Source organism: Cucurbita moschata, unplaced genomic scaffold (genome assembly GCF_002738365.1).
Source record: "Cucurbita moschata cultivar Rifu unplaced genomic scaffold, Cmos_1.0 Cmo_Scf00009, whole genome shotgun sequence".
Taxonomy (NCBI): Eukaryota; Viridiplantae; Streptophyta; class Magnoliopsida; order Cucurbitales; family Cucurbitaceae; genus Cucurbita; species Cucurbita moschata.
Window position 1 is genome coordinate 4304978 of NW_019268525.1, and position 22371 is coordinate 4327348.

At 35.3% G+C, this 22371-nt stretch overlaps 3 protein-coding genes across 3 annotated transcripts; 1 reads left to right on the forward strand and 2 right to left on the reverse strand.

Moving 5' to 3' along the window:
• Positions 1-1161: 1161 nt before the first annotated feature.
• On the forward strand, positions 1162-2355 carry LOC111447254 (succinate dehydrogenase [ubiquinone] iron-sulfur subunit 3, mitochondrial). Its single transcript, XM_023086298.1, has 3 exons — positions 1162-1484; positions 1557-1795; positions 1874-2355. Exons 1-3 carry the CDS (start codon positions 1239-1241, stop codon positions 2253-2255), a joined length of 867 nt encoding a protein of 288 aa, XP_022942066.1. The 5' UTR covers positions 1162-1238; the 3' UTR covers positions 2256-2355.
• Positions 2356-2491: 136 nt separating this feature from the next.
• LOC111447252 (inactive TPR repeat-containing thioredoxin TTL3-like) lies at positions 2492-5357 on the reverse strand. The gene is made up of 6 exons (XM_023086295.1): positions 4488-5357; positions 3846-4287; positions 3569-3764; positions 3281-3453; positions 2782-3115; positions 2492-2712 (listed from the first exon to the last, which is right to left on the reverse strand). Exons 1-6 carry the CDS (start codon positions 5002-5004, stop codon positions 2590-2592), a joined length of 1785 nt encoding a protein of 594 aa, XP_022942063.1. The 5' UTR covers positions 5005-5357; the 3' UTR covers positions 2492-2589.
• Positions 5358-14826: 9469 nt separating this feature from the next.
• Positions 14827-17372, reverse strand: LOC111448054 (probable trehalose-phosphate phosphatase J). The gene is made up of 11 exons (XM_023087507.1): positions 16860-17372; positions 16630-16770; positions 16455-16526; positions 16255-16350; positions 16085-16141; positions 15885-15986; positions 15688-15765; positions 15527-15596; positions 15373-15443; positions 15204-15296; positions 14827-15117 (listed from the first exon to the last, which is right to left on the reverse strand). Exons 1-11 carry the CDS (start codon positions 17142-17144, stop codon positions 15046-15048), a joined length of 1137 nt encoding a protein of 378 aa, XP_022943275.1. The 5' UTR covers positions 17145-17372; the 3' UTR covers positions 14827-15045.
• Between the last annotated feature and the right edge of the window lie 4999 nt (positions 17373-22371).

The following is a 22371-nucleotide window of genomic DNA, read 5'->3' on the forward strand; positions in this document are numbered from 1 at the left end:
AAAAAAAAAAAAAAAAAAAAAAAAAAGCAAAGGAAATAGGCCAAAATACTTTGCCCAAAAAACAATCAAATAAGACAAAGTGGTGAGCCATATGTTGTTGGGTATTCTGTTTCCCTAATTGCGTTTCTGATTGAAACAATTCAATGTTTTGGTCATATACATACTACCTCCATTATTCAATTCCAATTTTGGATTTTATTCCCCTCTTTTTTCGACTCCCCAAATTTGAAAAAGGAACTTACAAATATTTTGTCAATTCTCTGATTTCTTTCTTCTAAAGAACGTAGATGTTTCTTTTGTGTTAGGTTCACCAATTTTTTTTTCTTCTTCACTGCGAGTGATATTGTTCGTTTTATATATTATTTAAAGAATATTTAATTTCGATAGAAATTGAAATCTAAAAGTACATATTCGTTTATGTAAAAAGAAAATAAACAAAAAGAAAACTTGAAAGCATGTAAAAGCTGTTGTACGGAAAATAAAGGAAAATTTAAATGCTTTTTTCATTTATCATTTTTTATTTTTTAAATACCTGCATACACATTTTTTATATTAAGAAAGTGGAAAATATATATAATAATATTTGTTGCTTTTTAAGTGTGAAAATTATCATACATACCAACACAAATACTTCTAGCATGTTTTGTCCTCACTCACATGCAACTCGAAAAAATTCTTTTACGCTTAAGTTCATTCATATACTCCTCCTTTACATGGGTGTCACATTCTCACCTACTTCCACCTTAATTCATTCCTGAACCACAAATTAAATTACTGAGAGAGGTAATTCATGCCCAGTATTTGACATTACACTTTAAATTCTAAAAATTATATGTATAACTCTATATTTTTTTAGTTTTAAATTATGATTTGAGCTAGTTCACTTATTATTTACTCAACATGAACTCTAATAAGATCAACATAATTAAAAAAAATAGGAGGCATTACCTTCTTCAATATGATCATGGCAAGGAAGATCTATAAAATTTGACCAAATTTGAAAAAGTATTTAGATTGAATTGAGCCCTCCTTTGAAGATCCATTTCAGTAGTATTATAGTCCATGCGGCATTACACCAGGCCCAACTCCATTCATAGCTCCAACTGTGTTCAAATTTCAGACAGACACATCATATTCACAAAGCTACCACGTGTAATTCAACCAAAACACACCGTCAATGCATAACCACATCCCTCTTCAACTCCAACCTCTCCAACCAAATTCACAAAGGAGAGAGTATGTTACGAACCTGGTTCCGCAATGCCTACAGCAAGGCCGTCCCTAAGCCGGCGGCAAACCAGAAGTTTGGAGTACTGGACGGCCATCCTGCGGCTCAGCAACATGCACAAGAAGCCATGGAAGCCCATACCAAATTTAAATCCAATCAAAAGGAGTTCAGAGTGTATCGGTGGAGTCCTGAGCACCCCAACCACAAGCCTTTCCTTCAGTCTTTCTTCATTGATCTCTCTAAATGTGGCTCAATGGTATTGCATCATTTAATCTTCATATAACCAAGGTTGGTTGGTTGGTTGATTTATTGGGTAGCTTTATTTTAGGTATTGGATGCGTTACAGAAGATAAAAGCAGAGGAAGACTCAAGCTTGAGCTACAGAAGGTCTTGTAGGGAAGGTATATGCGGATCATGTGCTATGAACATCGATGGAGCCAACACTGTGGCTTGCCTCAAACCTATTGATACTGACACTTCCAAACCCACCATTATAACGCCCCTTCCCCATATGTTTGTCATCAAGGATCTTGCTGTTGATCTCACCAATTTCTATCAGCAATACAAGTAATGTCATCCAATTTTTTGTTCTATATGGAACACAAATACAAGTGATCTAATACAAGCATTACCCTTTATGTATAGGTCGATCGAGCCATGGTTGAAGACCAAAAGGTTGCCGAAGGATGGGCGAGAGTTCAGGCAATCACCAGCGGAAAGGAGGAAGCTGGATGGGTTGTATGAGTGTATTCTGTGCGCTTGTTGCAGTGCTTCATGCCCTCCATATTGGTGGAATCCAGAGGAGTTTCTTGGCCCTGCTGCCTTGCTCCATGCCTGTCGATGGATCTCTGATAGTCGAGATGAGTTCAAGAAGGAACGACTGCAAGCAATAGCTGAAGACGAGACGAAGCTGTATAGATGTAGAACTGTACAGAATTGCACAGCCAACTGCCCCAAAAGCCTCGATCCTTCCGGTGCCATTCACCACATGAAGGCTATGCATTTGCTCTCAAGGGACAACAATTAGCTCTGTTTTTCTCTGTTTTTCATGTTATCTTTCACTCTTAATCTTAAAAGGAAATCAATAAATATCTGTGGTTTCAAATTCAAAAATGTAAGTAGAGTTCTATACAGAAATAAGTTGGTCAAAGCCAGATCCTTAGGCACCAACTTCTGCTGAGAAATTACAGGTCATATACAACATTACACTATGGTCTTTCATTTCTCTTTAAAATACCAGGATTTTACACTAAAAAATTTCAGCTCCTGGTGGTTCTTGGCCACAATGGTGGCCTTTTTCAACATGGGTTTCGCTCATTGATGCATGATTATGGCGATATATCAATTTGGTCCCCTGTAGTTTACGATTGCTGCTTCTTTAACTGCATCCGGGCATTGGCGAGAGCTTCACTGACTTCCCCGTTGTTGGGAGTTTCTCTGAGTAAGAACTCGTAGTCTTGTATTGATGCTTCCCATTTTCCCAACTGCATGATATCACATTAGAGGAACTTATACTCATCATGAAACAAATGCTGGAAGATTATATAAGGTACCTTGGCGTTGCAATCTGCTCGTCTCAGTCTAGCCTTGCTGTACGATGGGCGAACGTTAAGGGCTGTTGTGCAATCTTCAACTGCTTTTTCGAACTGTCCGAGTTTGGACCGACATGTAGCTCGATTGCACAGCAGCACAGAATTGTATGGATCATGCTCAAGCCCCTCTCCATATGCAAGACAGGCCTCTGAGAACCTTGATGTTTTGAATAGCTCATTGCCATTCCATCGAGCAGCCGCAACTGCTCGAGCACGCCTCATTACTACGTTAGTCTCTCGGTTGTTTGTGTCGAGCCGAGAAGCTCGTTGTGCTGCCTCCAGTGCATCATCGAATCTGCAGACATACACCATTTTGAGTATCATGATTCTACTTTTAGAAATTTAAATGAGATTGAAACTTTTGAACTTTCGATCTTCTTTCGTATTAATTTTAGTCATAAAATTATTTCGTTCTGAAATTTAATCCAGCTAGTTGCAGTTGAAGGTCTAAAACACGAACCTGCCTGCAACCAAGTCGACCTGAGCTCGAATCAGCAGTAAATTGGCATTACCAGCAGGACCAAGGAACTTAGTACAGGCATCCACCTCAAAGCTTGGACCTCTTGATATGGCTTCATCTGCATCTTGGTGCTTGTGAAGCTTCAAAAAGGCTTCGGCTTGCAAAGCAAATATCTTTTTGCCAATAATTCACAACAATCAATTAGTAAACGAACAATAGAAACTAGAAACGAAATCATTATCAAACGGGGCTTTGGTATCGTAAACAACTCATAACTAAGCCAAGCACCTGTGGTGCAGAATCAGCCCCGGATGTTATTGCAAAGCCAGTCTCCTTAATCAGGGTGTTCCAATCTCGTAATCGTCGTGCTTCGGTGCATTTGTTCAAATGAGCTTGAACAGCTTTGGCTTTTGCTAAGTGCTCGTGATCGGCCTCGGGCCCCGATTGTCTGTAATGATACATTGCCTTCTCTACCTCTCCTAATCTGTAGTACTCTCAATTTAAAAAATGTACAAGACTTAAGGTGTTCTTACAGCTAAATGATGTTTTAAGGTGATACCAATACCTAAGATACAATGTCGCAAGTCGATGATGAGCTCGGTGGTAATGCGGTTCGATCCGAATGGCTTCTCTGCACTCAAAAACTGCATCAAGAAGCATGCCAAGAGCTGTTAAAGCTGCACTTTTATTGCTTCGGTACGACGCTTTGTTCGGGTCGATCGCAATTGCAGCTTCATACAAAGTTAAGGCTTCTGCAAATCTTCCATTCTTGTAATCTTCATTCCCCATGATCTTCAGTTTCTCGGGATCCATTCGAGTTGATAATGCTCGACAAAGAGAACTCGATTGTTCGGCACTTGGTTTCAGTTGAGGCTTGGCTATATTCCCCATCCCACCATTTGGGTATTTGTCATTTGTTACTTGAGTCTCTTCTCTACCTATATTGGGCGAATAATCAACCACATTGTGTGCATTTCCGCCTCCACCCCCTCCTTGTCTCAAGTTACCTGTGATAATAGTCACATTCATCCTTAAAAAAGAATCTAGTTACCGTTCTTGTTGTATAAATCTCAAACTGTGAAACAATTACAGAAAGAACCGCCAATTTATGTCTCATCGTTTCAAACAACTTCAATCTTTATTTTTTTTTTTTCTTCTAGAAATCGAACTTTGATTAAGAAACAAGTCAGAGTAGTGATGAGATTACCCAAATTTCCAAAGAGCATGAAATTGCTGGAGGAGGCTCGAAGAAGCGACCCATTAATCCCCTTCGATTTTTGGTGATCGTTGATCATGAGCTCGAGCTCGCCGGAGATGCCAATGGCTTCCTTCGGCACCTTTCTTCCTTGTTCCACATACCCATTTCCCGTCGCCGCCACTTTGTTCGGCGGCGGCGGCGCTACTTTACAACCCGCATTCTGTTTGCTCATTGGAACTCCCCTCTGCTGATTCGAATGCATTGTCCTCTGTTGACTCTGCTGGTTCGGACCCACCTTGCTCGCCTGTTTGGACTCCGGCTCCGGAACATGGATGAACAACGGCTGATCGGAGCCGCCTCGCCGGCGCCTCGAACTGCAGCTGCTCACGACTTTAGCGAGGTCGTTAATTGGATCAATTGTTGGCAATGAAGCAGTTGAGGCAGTTCGTCTCATCCAAAATCCACGGCGGCCAAACACAGCGTTCAAAAGGCCACAACTTGATTTCTTGTCCATGTCGTCTTCCATTTTCGACACCGCCTCCAAGTTCTTCCGAAAGAAGATCAAAAAATTACAGAGTCTTCCATTTCCAATGGAGCTTTAATTTGAGACCCACCATTTGAAAATTTGAAAAAAAAAAACATCTGTTCGTAGTGGAAAAAGTTAGATAAACAATATAGAGAGTGGGCGTAACCCCAGGAGGTGATTTGCATAGCTCCTTGGAACAGAGTCCCTCTCTGTTTTCTCAAAAAGGGAGAGAATAAAAACTGAGAGTTAATGGGAAGGGGGAAAAAAACGAAAAGCTTAATGGAAAGGAGGGTTTTGTTATGAATTGAAAGCTGTATAATTTGAGGTTTGAGAAGAAGTTGTTGAAGAAGGAGCAGAAAAAGGGGGAGGGCGGGAGACTCGTTCTGCAGGGGGCATCAGGATCTCAAAAATATTTTCAAACAAACGGTCGGCTTTGCCTCATGACTGCGAGAACAGCACGTTCAGGATGCTCCTTCACCGTTGCCTTCACAAAATTAGAATAATTAAACTTACCAAGAATGTATAGGTATAAAGTTGAGTTAGACTAGTGTTTCGATGTTCTACACTTTCTTACCAACATTCATGTTATTTAAGATAATTTTAAATATAACTTGATAAATTTATATTCGAATCCTCGCGTTACATGTTTGAATGATTATATGCTATTACATAATCTCGGGAGTAAAGTCAGGTTGAATTGGTTGGGCTCAAGTAACTATAAACCATTAATAAATTACAAGGACAAGATTTCCATAATAGTTAATCTCGTGGATTTCGTAAAAATAAAAAAATAAAAAAAAAAAGATCGGAGTTCCTTTTTCTTCGTACAGGGTCATTTGGTTGAGCATTTTGTTTATGATATCTATAAATGGGATGTTGTTAAACCATTAGATCAAAATTTTAGGCAAATAAATAATATTTTTATTTCTAACACTTTAGTTATAGTTAATTTAGTTTTATCAAAAAAATTATTAAATATATTTAATCAATTTAATTTTAATTTGTTAAATACCCCATGCTTTAAATTTAAATTTTAGGGTCGTGGGTTTATATAGTAATAAATCTTAATAATTAATCTCAAATAAATGAATTTAATAAAATTATATAAACTTCCAACTCAATAGAATTAATTTATCTCCCTCCCCTCAATATAAAATATTTCTATTTTAATTTATTGTCATCTCTGCTTTCTAGACCTTTTATAAACTACTTGAAAATGATTAATAGATAAAAATTTATTGTTTTCAAGAACAACAAGTAAAAAATAAATAACGAAAAAAAACCACAAAATCACGTATAAAATACAAATAATTGAAAAAAGAAAAAGAATATAAAACATAAATAATAATAAAAATAACAACAAAAACAAAAACACAATATAAATATTAAAAGAAAAAAGAAGGCCAAAAGAATAATAATAGAAAAATAAGGAAGTGGAGGGAGAAATAATTTTAATAAAAATAACTGTGAGCTTTTAAAAAGAAAGAGTTTTCTTAAAAATAATAACAATAAAAAAGAAATCTATCCCAGCAAACATGGGCTTTATAGGCCCATATCAACTCCTTCCACAAGCCCACAAGCCCACAAAGACCCATGAGCTAAATGGGCCCTTAGAGTGTAAAATGAAAACTGTCGGCTCTACACATTCATTTAATTTAAGTATTGTCGAAACCATGGTATAGGAGTCCCTACAAACACCAATGTGAACTGACCCAACTCGACATGTTTTGGACCAAAATCAAACCATGTCCGGTTGAGTTAGGTTAGATCACGTCTTTTTTCAAACAAACCGAACTAATTTGGATTTGATTAGTTTTTTTTTTTTTTTTGAAGAAATATGCTTCCATTTGATGGACTTAGATCCATACTATAAACATTATTATAATTAAAAAAGAATAACCAAAGTGCAAGAAACTTTCTTCATAAAACAAGTATGAATTTCACGCAATTGAATCATTGGAAGAAGTTGCATTTGATGACGATCACCAATTATACATACATATATATATATATATAAAGATTCAATAGTTATTTATACCAAAAAAGAATAATTGGAAGCGATGGAAAATAGAGAATGAAAAAAAATGGAATGAACGAAAGGAATAAGAAGTGCGTAATAGTTTCATAAGTACTAAAGTGGCATAATTTGAAGGAAAAAAAATGAAATGGTACTTTGATTCATATTGTGAAAGTACTAATTTAGCATATTTTGAAGAAACAAACTCAGAATGCTTTGCTTTACTGAGACGTGCTATTGGCTACTCTCGACTCTTCATTTCTTTTATTCCATCAATATTTATTCCTCCACTTTTTTTAAATGGAGTGAGTAGATGTATCACAATTATATTAAGGTTGCAAAAGAGATTTTAATTTCATTTAAAGCGTTTTTAGAAGAGAGAAAAACATAAACCCGAAGACAAAAATGCTTAACAAAATTAAGTATTATTGAAACTTTAAAAATGGCGGTTATTATACATATAGATATAATTTAGCAAAAATAAAGAAAAAAGAAAAGAAAAAACAACTAGAAGACAAATTTCAAATCATTTTCAAAAATTATTTCATAATAGAAGTTTCAAGAGAGATGTTGTTTCCTTTTTGTTCTCTTTAATGATTTTTTATTGTAAAATTATTATTATCATTATTTTTAAATCTGCCTATAATTTTCATACTTTATTATTATTTTAACATGTATGAATATTAATATTTATGAAATGTTAAATGTTAGTATTTAGAGAGAGAAAGATGTTTCTTTTTTAAATGTTAAATGTTAGGATAAATTTGACATAGTTTTTTTTTTTCATGGTTGAATGATCTTTGGATCGATAATATCTTACGATTGATATAGTTTTTTATGATATCAGTCAATTGGTAACAAATGACAAACTAATATATTATTTTTTTATTATTGTTATTCGAGATGGTCTTCTATCACGAATAAATTTCACTTGGTGATAGGACGAGTTTTCAGTCATTTTACATAAATTAAATTTTTCCTTATCCGAACATAGTTCTAGAGTTTTCGTTTTACTATTATTTTGTCAAATTGAGCAGATTTGACTATGAAAGAAATGCTCAATATTATGTATCTAAATTCTATGCACCCTATTCCTTTATGTATATAAAATGTAATAAAAACACGAACTATATATGTGTATATATATTAGAGAGATGCTTTTTTATGAACAACAAACACTTCTTATCTCGTTAAACGTCATATCAAACATATCGTATTAATACATAGAAAAAGAAATGAATGGAACATTACATCATATCAAAATCTAACACCAACAAAAGAAAAAGAGGAGAATTTTTGTATTAAAATCGACTAATAATTTTGTACCATTGAATGTGACTTTTGTTGGAAGGAGAAAAAAAAACTGCATAATTGGTACGAACATTCTTGCAAGGAGAAAAGAGAAATGAATTAAAAAGAAAAAGGGTGATTAAGAAACAGGAGGAGGAGGAGGAAGAAGAAAGAACCCAAGTTTTGTAATAATAATAATAATATGCCCTCACTGATTGTGACCCAAGCTTTAGCAACCAATGAGCAACAAGCACATAGGCACCGTCACGATTGGCTCCCCATAGCAATGGCATCTGGGTCACGTGGGAGTCCATGTGATTTGTGGTGGGGCTTTGTCCTCATCGGACCCATCACGCACCCACCTCTCGATCACTCATCCACAATGGCTCCATGTTTTTCATCCTAAAAGACAAAAACTTTCACACCCTTTCATGGCGTGGCTCCACCCTCTACTGCGGGGACCAACCAAACGTGTCACAAATATCCACTTCCCTTCCTCGCCCTCGCCCTCTCCCTTTTAACTCCGATCCCGATGAACAGTTGATTATGGTGTTAATCATGGTGGTTGTAACGGATGATGATAACGGCGATGGATAAGGATAATGGATAGTGTGTTGTAGCTTTCCCTTAAATGAGCAAAGATCACGTAAATGTTCATAAATGATCATCCATAATCCACACCCTAATTATCTTCAACCGACTTTGTTTTGGATTCTTGGCTATTTTAAGCTTGCCTTTAAAATGATCACATCTTACACTCAAGTGAATGAATAAAGGTGACTGATCTGTTGAAATTATCCACAAAACTTATCCAAAACACTATTTGTTAGGTCCTAAACGAGTATATTTACACTTCATCCTCTGCTTCTAGCTATACCCTAATTGACAAACTTCATACAGCTCACTCTATGTATTCCTATCTAATTTTAGACTACAAGAGATAGGAACTACCAATTTTGACAAGCCTTTGTTTATCCATTTGCTTTAGTTTCTAGATCTTAAGCATGCTCATCCAATGCACCAAACACATTGTTCATTGGTCAAGTTCAAACATTTTAAGTTATGGTCTATTACTTACTAATATTTTGTTACAGCGCATGCAAATGTAAACAAATATATCAGGTCGATTGCTTAACACGTCATCAAAATTAGTGGATAAAGGCTAGTTTTGAAGTAACACTTGGAAGGTAACCATCTACTTTCTTTGTTTTTTTTTTCTATTGAGAATGGGAATGTTACTATTCATGTGGTGATTGATTTGTATGAAAAACTATTTAAAAATATCTTTATCTTAATGATGCCATGTATTTAATACTCATAAAGTTTTGATAAATTATGATTGAATTAAAGGTTTAATAATGAAAACATAACTATAACGTGGAATAAAATATCAATGGCTTTATTCCATGTCTTTCTCAATCAACGTCGTCGTTTATGAGATCCCACATTGATTAAAGAGAAGAACGAAATATTCTTTATAAGAATGTGAAAACCTCTCACGCGTTTTAAAAACTTTAAGGAAAAGTCCACTATGAAAGTCGAAAAATGTAATCACATACAATATGTTTTAGGACTCGTGGGGCCTAATTTTCATTATTGTTTTTTGGGTTCTACTTTATTTTTTTTAAGTAAAGTCGGACGTATACTTTTTCTTTATACATGGTTCATTCAAGCGCATAAGAACCCACTAGATGGGCTTGTTAACATTCGTCCATAACATGCTAGAAAAGTAATCTATGATCATATAACATACAACACACATGAGGTCTCATATTAAAAATCAAGATTCAATTAGTTGATGTGCATAAAATTTTCCTACTTACCATAACGTAAATTTCTTACAAGACGTATACACATATTCATGGTATTTCATTCATACTTATCATACATGGTATATTATGATATCCGTATGATATTACCATAACAAAAACAGAAACGATGTATCACAAAGTTCATTCTAAAATCATACATTAACAATAACACGAAAATAGAGGCATAAGGGCTTCAAACAATTTCATACTTGTAAGCTTATCCTATTCAAGTTGGGTGTGAGATAAGGATGTGATTGATTTTGTTTTGAAAGGAAAGATGTTAATAGAATTAGAAATTGAAGTGGGGGCCTTGAATGTGTACGATATTCACATCTAAGACATAGGTTTATAATTCTTTGCTTGGTGGCCCAAATAGAGTGCGCCAAAGAATTGGGTGATGAGAAATGAGAGTTGGGTTAGCCATTGACCATAGAGATAAAGAGAGAGAGAGAAAGAACAAAAAAAGCATCACAATTCTCTCTCCCATGTTCACAAACTCCAATAATTGACCAATTTAGAGAGTGATTTTAGGGTTAAATTTGTGGATCAATGATGGGTTTGAATCAAGTGGACTCCATCTTTCCACGAGGACGATGTTTTTTTAAATATGCTTTGGATCCATGTTTGTGTCTCCATTTCAATGTCCATGTCTTCTTTTTCCCTCCCCTTCCCCTTCCCATTATTATTATTATTATTATTATTATTATTATTATTATTATTATTATTATTATTATTTGTGTATAACTTAATACTTTAATTAAAAGAAGACAAAAAAAAAAAAAAAAAACTCCCTCCTTTTAAGTGGATTCCAACTCCTCATTCAACCATAGATTCCCTTCTTCCGTGGTGCCTTTCCCTTTCACCAAACCATCCAAAATATTCAAAACCTCATTATTTTCCCCTCACTCTCCTTACCAACTCACAAACAAACCCCATAATATTAACCATAATCAACTGCATTCCATTCCCTTCCACCCTTAATCTTAATCTTCATATTCCGCGTATCAAATGGAACGTTTTTATCGATATTTTCTTAAATCAAATGACCCGTTAACGTTGATGTTGAAACGTCACCTTAAATTATTGGTACATTCATAAAAAAATAATACATTAAAAGTAGCATTGTTGCATTGCATTGCATGTGGGGATCATATTAGATGAGGTGTTTTAGTATCTCTTTTCTCCTCCCATGGTGTTGTGAACATGTTTGTTGTTTCTACAACAAATGAAACAACAGCTTTTGTTGGGAGAATAAAAGAAATATCTAGTCAAAAGTTGTCTTATAAAAACATTTAAATAATTTCTTCTTCTTTTTCTTTTTAATTTATTATTGTTGTTGTTCTTGAAAGCTGGCTGGATGGATGGATGGCCTACTGATTTCGGATTTTTCAAGAACTTGAATTTGGGTATCTCCAAAACAAAAGCTTTACAACAAGTATTGATTGATTACTATGTTATTCCCCCATCTTCTGTTTCTATTTGTCTGCGCAAAAGGGTGTCTGCACATCCTTAGTTTCAAACAAAGGTAGCAATGCATATGCTTTCCCCCAACCATACCATAATTTATATCTTTTTTTAGCCTTAGATTTGGTTTAACTTCATAACCTTTTCTTGGTTTACCATCTCATTTTACTCCTCTTTTCATTTTTATTGGTTAAATGGACAAATTTAAAGTGTTTGTGAATTTGAGACCATATTCGAATGAGAATAATCCTGACAATAAGAGACAAAATCATAAGAAAAATCATAGGAACTTCATAGTTAAACGTGTTTTGTTTGGAACAATTTTATGTTGAATAATTTGTGACAATAGACACATGTCGGAACCTCAATTTGGAATCTAGAATTTGAATTTTAAAATTCATGCTTATTCAACTTAGTAAGGCATCAAGCAGAGTTAAGGTAATAATTAATGGACTTAAATTCATATTATATTTTTTTAAAAAAAGGTGATATTACAGAAATAAAAACTTATATTTAAACCAACTGCCAAACTAGTTCGAAGGCATAGTTAATTAAAGAAAAGAATTATTATATTAATATTGGATGTACTTGGAGTAGATTTGCAGATCCTGTTGAATTAGTTTATTCCATACGTACAAATAATTTTAAATAAAATAAAAGCAAATGGTAATATTAAATTTAAAAGCCTTTAATTAAGAAATAAACACTGTCCACAAAAGTGTTAATTAATTAGCCCCAGGGGTTCCTCCTCCACAGCTGTCCACAAAACAGGACGCTGCTGCTCCATATCCATCCAATTACTCTGGAATTAAAAAAAAATTAATTAATTAATTTCTTTATGCATACAATATATCTGTCTTACTACTATCAAAATATTAACTAATCTCTTGTTTGGGTGAACATGTATTCAAATCTCATTGGTTGATGATACCTAAATTAGGGTTTCAACCAACGGATATATTGTCTGATTTTTACATTCTTACAAGAAATGCAACTTTGAATGGAACAATAATGATAGGACGTGTGAGTGTGTATGAGATGGGAGGGGACAGAGAAAGAAAAAGGGGTCTCTCTTTGAGTTGCAAAGCAATGGGTATGGGTTTGAGAGAGAGGGAAGGAAAGAGGAGTATGATATGTGGGGGTTGCATTGATGTGGAAAAGAATGGTTTTTTATGAATTAAAGCTCAGCTAAAGGCTTAGCCATCCCTTTGTTGGCACCAATAATTGGTCCATTGGAGTGCGTGAAATTGAAAAGCACCACTGCCTTTCAACTGCTGCCTCCCTCCCTCTCTCTCTCTCTCTCTCTAACCCATTCACTAATAATCAATGCCCTTTGACCACTCACGACGCCCTTCACCCTCCATTATTCCTCTTACCAAAACCCATGCATCTCCCTCTTATTCTCTGTATTTTACCTATGCAACAAACAATAGTACAAACTCTCTGTATCTCCTTCATCAACGATCTTACGTGTCGATTTTCGTCGATTAAAACGTTTCTTAATTCATTAAAAATATATATCATTCCGATTAACATGACACAAGTTCGAATCTTTTACAATTATGTTTAACATTTCTTCCCATATGATAATGACATTTAGATAATAAAAAAAATCTTCAATACCGTGTGCTAGTGCCCACCATGAAACTTAACATAGCTTTTCTTGAAGTTCGATCACTTTTTTCGTCAATTATTCTAATGCAAACTAGGTCAATGTTTGAGAGTAATTATGTCGCTTTTCACTGTAGTGTTTGAGTACAAGTTTTTCAGTTGAGAGGATGATGGCCCCAATTATTTGGTACATAGCCTATAAGTTATTTCCTATACTTCATAGCATCTTTTTATGGGTGTCGCTCTCTTTTTATCTTTTAACCCCTTAGGGTTACAAATACTTGTAGAGTAGATCGAAATGATAGCTAGTGAAACATGACATATGCAAGTCGTCGTGTATAAACGAAAAGGAATACTCGTTCTTATTATTTAGGATTTGTTGTGTTCAATATTATATGAAATATGAATTTATTTGGTCAATACAAACTCAAATAAAAATGTAATCTTTTAGATTTCTATCTAAGATGATGCTAATTAAGTATATTATCATGTGTTTGTTCGTAGGTAACGAAATGTAGTATTTGAATGGAGAAGTTTTGGCAATATAATATCACCCACCAAAACCAAAACAAAAAAGCAATTAATTAAGAACAATGCTTTGGTACAAGATTCTCGAAAATGAACCACTTGTGAAGGGTGTATTACCAATCACTAGAACCAAGGTTGCATCACTCAAGAATTTCTCCATAAATCATGGAATTTCATATTGATTCTACTGGTTATGGTCCCTGGTTATGCCTCCATAATTAGGCCACCCCTTAATGAGGTTGACCATTATTAAAGTTTATTCTTACCCATCAACTTTTTAATTTACAAACTCTAATCTAAACAATTATTAAAACCATAGTTGCAATGAACATAACTAAAGGTGGTGATCCCATAGCCTACGCAAAACTCTAGTAGTTCCTCGTGATATCAACATTCTAAAAGAAACCACACGAGAATTGTACCAAAAAAAGTAAAGAGTGTATTTTGGTTTGGTACACAAAAAGGGGAAGAACCATATAATGGTCTCTGCAAAAGTGCTTCTTCTTTTCTCCAGGGCAGCCTGAGAATGGAAAAGTAAGTATTGAAGCCTATCACTTACAATCACACCACGTCCATCTTCTATAAATGAACTCTCGGTTAACTCGCACAACATTCTCGCCATTAAATAAACGGAGAGAACTACATCAACAAAAAGCTGATATTATATTCTTCTCTAAGTATTGGGTTGATACTTCCGTCTCGACCCTCGATTAAATTTGTGTAGTTCAAGATTAAGATGTCGAGTTTATCTAGCCTATATATGTTTGTTATACAAGTTTGTTTGTTTGAACGGGTTTGGAACGGTTAATGTTAAAAGTGGTTTAACCAAATAAGGATATTATTAAAGATCTCATGGCATTTGGCTCCTATATCAAAAACTATAAAAAGTTTGTAAGAAAAAACGATAGAACACCTTAAACGAAGTTAAAACATTTAATCAAATTATTTACTATGAATATTCAAACACATTCGAGCTCTCCCACTATCTATAACTCAAAAAAAAATTGTCAAAGCATCAGAAATTCAAATTCTTCACCTTCATATTATCGCTTTTTTGTATGATTATATAAGGGAAGTAAGAACGATAGGACGACGACAAAGTTGAGAGAAAAAGGTGGCTAAGTTACAATACTATTTGTGGTCTTAAAACACAGGTAGTTTACAGATATGTGTGAGTAGAAGGGAACCGAGGTGAAGGAAAAAGTTACAATTTTTGTTTTTCCCATTGACCCTTCTACTTTTTTCTTTTTAACTACTAACCCCTAGAGAAAAAGGAAATTACAGCATGTACTGAATTCCCACTCTTTCTCTCTCTACTTCTCAAACCCTGCAATGTCTTCTTAATAAAGATGGTCGCTTCCATTGCACCAAACGTTGCAAAAAGTGCATAACCTGCAATCAACATTTCAAACAAAACCCATCACAAAAATGATACCAATAACAATAAAGGATTCATCTTGTTATCTCGTGAAACTTGCCTCGGAAGGTTCTTGCAAAGAATACGAAGCGTGGGTGTCTTTAGGAATTTTCGACACGAGAATTCCAAATCCTTGCTCTCTTTCCCTTAGAACCTATATATATAATGAAAGAGATTAATAAAACCCAACTTTACATCCTTAACACAAACACGCGTAATAGCCACAGTACCTTAAATGCATCTTCGTCCGTACGGTCATCTCCAATATAAATAGGAAACACGTCAGAACAATTTGCATACCCTGAATTCAAAATTTTACATTTCATCAACCACGAGATTGAATATAGCAGCCGTATTGAATAATTTCTAGAGAGAAAAACAAACCTAGCGACTCTAACAAAAACTCGAGGGCCTTCCCTTTGTCCCACTTGATGGTAGGACGGATTTCTAGAACCTGTAAATAAGAAGGAGGAGTATAAGTTTGTTGTGTGTCATATTATATTTGAAAGCTTTGTAGATGGGAAGAGAGGAGAGAGAATAAGGACCTTTCTTCCTTGTGTTAGTCGGAGCTTTGGGTATTCTTTAACCACTGATTTAACTTCATGGGCCAAATTATTCCATTCCTATAAATTTCAAAAAAAATTCGAGAATAATAAGAAAAAATAATAATTATTATAATTATAATAATGACACTAATTATTGTGATGTAATAATAATATGGACATCTTTCTGTTCTCTTTACCTTTTCATCAACACAGCGAAAATGCACTGAGATACAGAACTTGTTGTTCTCCACTTTGGCCCCTGGAGTTGATTTCATTTTCTCTACCAGCTGTTCATAAACCTAACAAAAACAAATTCATAATTTTCATTAAAATTCTGTTCCTTAAATCCTTGTCTTCTTCAACCAAAACTTATTTCGGAAGAATTAAGGAAACCCACGTCGTCAATCATCGGGAGAAACTCGCTCGCAGGTTGGAACAGAAGGCCTTGGTTAACCTGAAAAAGAACCACCTCGGATTCATCAATATTAATTAAATTATTCAGTTTAATCATTACGAAATTTAAAAGTTGAAAAAATTTTGATCTTTTTTGAGTTTGGGGTGGCTTACAGCTTTCTTGAGTTTGGAGGTTTTAGTTGGGCCTTTAATGTCCATGCCATGGCTGCCGGCGTAGTAAAGCTCCCCCAGTCTAATGAATCCGTACACCTACAATTCCGTCGCGGGCGGCGGAGATGAGACCAAAAAGGTGAGTTTTTTGGATGGGAAAAAGAAGGATGAGTTGGAGTAAATTGAATGTAGCGGAAAGGTACCTTGTCTCTGCATCTGCCACTGACGATGGCGGTCGGAAAGCATCTGGCAAGCTTTTTCACTGTCTTCCTCATCTGAATCCAAATTGCCCAAAAGCGAAATCGGTGAGTAAGAACAGAGAGAAACCCAATAAAAAGGGAAAATAGAGATTAATGATGAATTCGACAGAGTGCTTACAGCTTCCGACATGAAAGCCTTGTCGGGGTCCGCAACAATCGGAGAAAGAGTTCCATCGTAATCCAAAAACATCACAATTTGTTTCCCTTTCGAAGATTGAATAATTGGATCGAACATATCCAGGGCCGAAGGATGATGAAGCTGTTCCATTAACACCCAAAAAATTAAAATTCTGTTTCGAGAAATTACTCATAGTAAAAAAAACAACAGGATATAGGAAGGGCTCTCACAATCCAAGAGTTATGGTGGTCGTCGGCACCGTCTTCGGCGGCGGTGGTGGTGGGGGGAAGAGATTTAACATGGGTTGGAGAAGAAGCTCTCATTGATTCAATCCAACCGCCATTAACATCAAGGTCCTTGAGGATTTTTTTACGGGAAATGGAGATGTAGCCGCCGGGAGCTGGTGGCGGTTTCTGAGCAGTGGTGGCGAAAATGGAGGAGTTGGAGACGGCGACGGTGATGGACATGTTGATGCCGGATTTGGAATCGGAAACTACCACATTCTGGTTCGTCATCGGAATTACAAGAACAACGACTCTGTTTTTTGTTGTTTGAATTAAAATATTTCTGGTTTTTCCAAATTGGGAGCTTCAAGAACACAAAAAACCGAAATCTTTTGCGGAAAGATTGAAAGCTTGAGAGACCCAAGTCGGAGGAAATTAGGAAAGGGGGAATTTGGGGGAGAGGGAAAAAACAGAGGAAGAAGAACAGAGAGAGTTATAGTGGGGAGAGAGAGGGAGGTGAAGGGTAGATTTATAGTGGCAGAGGAGAGGGGTGGGGGGTAGTGGAGGAGATAGCGAAGAGAACCCATAAGCCACCATAACTTAACTGATGGGGTCCACATTTTGTGGGGCCCACCACCCCTAATCCGCCGTCTTAAGCCGTCACCGTAACAGCACCTCCTCCCTCCTCCCTCCCCCCTCCTCCCCGTCCCACTGGCTCAAATTAACAGTTCAATCCACGTGGCCGACATTCCATGGTCACAGTCAACTTACTGTATAATTCTTGCCGCGTGGATATTCGCCGAGAAGGACTAATTCATTTTTCCTCTCTATTATTTTGAAAATTAAGAAATTAAATATTTGATTTCTCCCTTCCAAATTAAAATTAAAAAATATACACATTTTTTAATTTATTAACCCTTTAATCTGTGGGATCAAACGATGTTATTGAATAGAGAAAAAATAGTTACTGCAAGCAGTTATTTTAAAAATTGTACAAGTCAAAGTGTGAGATCCCACCTGGACGTGGAGAGAAGAACAAGTACCAGCAAAGATGCTGACTCGAAGGGAGTGGATTGTGAGATCCCACATCGATTAGAGAAAAAAATGTGTGGAAGGAAAAATCCAAAAAAGACAACATTTGCTAATATTTGCTAGACCCTCTCCATAGTAGACACGTTTTAAAACCTTGAGGCTGACGACAATACATAACAGGCCAAAACAGACAATATCGGCTAGCGATGGGCTTATGCTATTACACAGTGTGAATATGAGTATAATTGAGTGATAAAAATCGACATAAACTCTTTCTTTCTTTGAAAGTTAAAACTTCAAATCTTTCCATCTTAAATTTGTTATATTAAAGAAAAGAAACATCAGTCAAGTCTGTTACTTAATTGAGCATCGTAGTTCAAAGATATTAATACTGCAAGCTTATACGAACGACCACATCGAAAAGCATAAATTTTTTTTTTTTTTTTTTTTTGTGGATGTCATAATTGTTAGGATTATACATATGGTAAGGAGGTAAGAGCGTTGGAATGTGAGCTAGGGGAAAATATGATTATTTTAAGGCTATAAATATGGTATTGGGGTTGATGGTTTTGGAGGCATGGTTTGTTGGAGGTATATTTCCTATTTGAGTTGGGGGGGGGGAGAGCTTATGGGGTTTGGTACACATTTGAAGGCATATTCAAATTCAACACATTCCTTATTAAGCAATATGGATTGTGTACCGAGTGGCCAACACATTACAAACACAACGCCCCTAGGAACTTCCTCTCCAAAACAAGCTGCCCATTTTGCTTAAGTTTTAAGCCCCTTTTCCTTTTCCTCTTCCTCTTCCTCTTTTCCTCTTTTCCTCTTTTCCTTTTCCTTTACCTTTTCCCCTCTCTTGTTTACTTTAGACAACCCCTCGCATTCTATGTATAATATAAAGAAAAATTCTTATATGCACTTTATCTTCATTTTTTTATTTACTCCTATTCTCACCATCTAAATCTTACATCATCCTAGGGTATATGTGGTGTAACTCCGTTTAGCTTCCTTCTAAATCTAATCCATTACGTTACCGTTTTCATTTCATTCGTAGCTTCGAATTTTCTTCCCCCATAAACTCATTTTAACAAAATCCAACAAAGATGCTTTATCAACCACAAATTTCAATTCAGTTCCAATAATTTAAAGTTTCAATAATCTAAAGTTTATTTAGTTCTATATGAACGGTATGATCACATTTCTTACATAGGTGTGAAAACCTCTCTCAAGCAAACGTGTACTGCGCTAACTAAGACGTTGTACTCCCCACAGGGGGTGGATTGTGAGATCCCCACATCGGTTGGAGAGGGAAATGAAACATTTGTTAAAAAGGTGGAGAAATCTCTCCCTGGGAGCCGCGTTTTAAAACCATGAGATTGAGGGTCAAAGCAAACAATATCGGTTAACAGTAGCCTTGAGTTGTTACGAATAGTATCAGAGCTAAACATCGAGTGATGTGCTAGCAATGACGCAAATCGTGAGGCCGAAGACCAAAATGGACCATATGTGTTAGTGGTGGCTTTAAACTGTTACAAATAGTTTCATAACTAAATACCGGGCAAGGGGTGAATGGTGAGATTCCACGTTAGTTGGGGGAGGGGGGAACAAAACATAGGAGAAGACTGACGGCGATACGTAATACACTGCATATACGACAATATAATCTACGAAAGTTTATATAAAAGCCAAAAACGATAATTGCAAAGTTTTTGAAGCAGCCATGTGCAAAGTTAAGTACTTTGTGTTGTGGAAGGAAGGTTGGCTTTACATGGTCTCATATTATTATGAGTATAGACCATCCTTAGAGGAAAGAAGATAAAGCAGAGGAAGCAAAGTGCATGTGGTTAAAACATGAAAAGATGAAACGACAAGTCGACCTCTTAAAAGCTTCATTCTATTCTCTGTATCTAGCCCCCTCCAAACCACCCTCCTCGATCTTTATTTCTTTTCTTTCATTTTTTCTTCTTTCTTCAGATTCACACAAAAAGAGAGGTTTGCAGACCCTAACCAGAGGGACACCCCAAAAGAGATTCTTATGGCTCTTCCCTCCTATAATATAAATTTATTTTCGATCAACATTCTCGGGCTTTAAACAAACATCTACGTCGAGATCAAGAGATCGAACCGTCCATTTCAAATGAATAAAACAAAAACAACCCAAGAAATTTATAGGTGATAATTGCATGCATGTGCATTTAATCATTTGCAAACAATTTTAGGTATTCATTGAACAAAGTATATATCTAGATTGATTGTGAGGTTGTTTGTTTGTATCGTTAAAGGCACTCGAAAGTCTGATGTATACTTATTCTTGAATCAAACTAAATAATTACACTTAAACTAAGAGAATGAAATGATGATTATTCTATATAGTGTGTAGAAGATTATTGTAAAATTTCATGTCCATTTTTTTTTTACTAAAATCATCTGAGAAAATTGGAAAGGAAGAAAATGAAAGAGGACAATATTAACCCACAAATACCAAACCTACGTGAACAAACTTGACTTCAGTGCTAAGGGGAGGATTTTGTGTAATAATATGACCCATTTAAATTACATTTATACATAGAATTATGAGTGGATAGGATCCTGACATTTAGCATGACATGACGAGGAAACCAAAAAAGAAAAGAAAAATGTATGTCGTTAGGCCACGTTTGCATACGAATAGTGACGACAGTTTGTTAATGCTCCACGTGGCAATCCGTGACGGCTTTCAATACACGTGTGATTCACCCATGATGAACCGGTGGCTCTCTCTTCTCCTCGTTCCTTAAATTATGACAAAGGCTTTCATTTGATTCATCATTCGAATCAAAATACGATTTTATTATTCTAGTTTTTTAATTTTGTTTTAAATGCTCAATTTTTTTTATTTTTATATATTTTTAATTTTCTATTACGTAACTTTAAAAATAATTAAATTAATGGAAAAAATAAGGTAAAAAAAATCTACAAAAATTACTAATAGCGAACATTTTAGAGTAAAATATTTAATAAATTTTGTATTTATTTTATAAATAAATCGACATTCTGGACATGATTATCTATTTCTTAGTTCTTGAAAGTAAAAACTATCTTCACATCTAAGACATCATCCAACATGAAGTTGTTTCAACTAAAACACATTTAACTATAAAATTTCTATAATTGAATTAAAGCCCTAAATAAAATAAAATGTTAGTACCATTGGAACAAAATCGAAAATAAGATAAATGAAGGTCAAACATAGCCTAAATAGGATGAACCAGTCCAACTGGACCGTTGAGAGCTAGTTCAACTAAACTGACCCATCAATTTAAGTGAACTACTTCACTTACCTCGAGAAACTAAAGGCTAAAGCATGTGCGTGCTTTGGATTTTACCATCCATATATATATTTTTTTCAATGTGTGGTTCTAACATTGATAGCTCTCAATTCTTCCGACCTTGCCAAGATGAATCTAATCAAATAAGAATTATTCAAAATCATCGATCGGGAGAAATTGGCTCGAAAAGTTTATCAATCTCAAACCGTACCCAAATTCCAACGATTGGTTCATTTCTCAATAGCTCTCGATTCTTTAAATAAGACATATATCGACATACATCATAGAGAAATAGAGGATGATATAACTGATTAAAGAATGAACCTCAAACCAAAAACTTATCGTTTTGTAGCCAAATCTAACTTCAATCTCTAACGATTTTTTTGAAAATAAAAAATAAACTCATGAGAATTTAGGCTTATAGTGGAAAACATCGTACCATTGTGAAATTTCGCAATTCATAAAATGATATCAAAATCATGCCTTTAATAATGTCAGAAATAGACCAATTTTATATCATCCACTCCAATTCAAATTAGCAAAAACAATGTCTGTTTCACGATAGACGAGTACAAGTCCACAATATAATAATACGAAATATACATAAACGAAAAGAAATTAAAAAAGTTAGGATTATACAAAAATAACGAAAAGGAAGAGTTAGAGTGGAAAAAAGATTATGTCTTAATCGAATTAAACCACTGATAAAAGCCACGATTTCGAACAATGTTTGACCAATTCCCTCCTCCGTCTAGTCCACATCCAATTCGAAAAAATAGAAACAACTTTATTCCGATTCCGGGATACACTATGACATGCAACCAAACACTACTGGACAAAAATGATCCCTTTCAATTTAATTTCTTTTCTTTAAAAAAAAAAAAAAAAAAAAAAAAAAAAATTGAACCCTAAAAACTAACCGCCATCCTATGTTTGGAAGTTCGAGCGATAAAACTTGAACTTTCGGTTAAGAAATGGGGCCCAGTAGAGGAATAGCCACGCGTCGCAAAGTGGGACCCACACAAATTCAAGTTGGCTGGATGGATGTGTGACACGTGTGGGATCACACCAATCATGATCTTTCCTTTTCAGATGTCCACCATAAGGCTATTGCGGACCCCACCCCAGGAGAGCCTGGCCCCATCTTTCTTTATTAAACATTTTTGTATTTCTCT

Bases quoted from the DNA above. Each gene is read 5' to 3' on its own strand.
- LOC111448054 (XM_023087507.1), bottom strand. From the start codon at position 17,144: ATGACGAACCAGAATGTGGTAGTTTCCGATTCCAAATCCGGCATCAAC. The intron at 16,527-16,629 runs GTAAGCACTCTG...ATTTGGATTCAG, and splicing joins AGGCTTTCATGTCGGAAGCT to ATGAGGAAGACAGTGAAAAA. The intron at 15,987-16,084 runs GTGGGTTTCCTT...TGTTTTTGTTAG, and splicing joins TTCTCCCGATGATTGACGAC to GTTTATGAACAGCTGGTAGA.
- LOC111447254 (XM_023086298.1), top strand. From the start codon at position 1,239: ATGTTACGAACCTGGTTCCGCAATGCCTACAGCAAGGCCGTCCCTAAG. The intron at 1,485-1,556 runs GTATTGCATCAT...GCTTTATTTTAG, and splicing joins TCTCTAAATGTGGCTCAATG to GTATTGGATGCGTTACAGAA. The intron at 1,796-1,873 runs GTAATGTCATCC...CTTTATGTATAG, and splicing joins AATTTCTATCAGCAATACAA to GTCGATCGAGCCATGGTTGA.
- LOC111447252 (XM_023086295.1), bottom strand. From the start codon at position 5,004: ATGGAAGACGACATGGACAAGAAATCAAGTTGTGGCCTTTTGAACGCT. The intron at 3,765-3,845 runs GTATTGGTATCA...AGAGTACTACAG, and splicing joins CTTGCGACATTGTATCTTAG to ATTAGGAGAGGTAGAGAAGG. The intron at 3,454-3,568 runs GTGCTTGGCTTA...ATTGGCAAAAAG, and splicing joins GGGCTGATTCTGCACCACAG to ATATTTGCTTTGCAAGCCGA.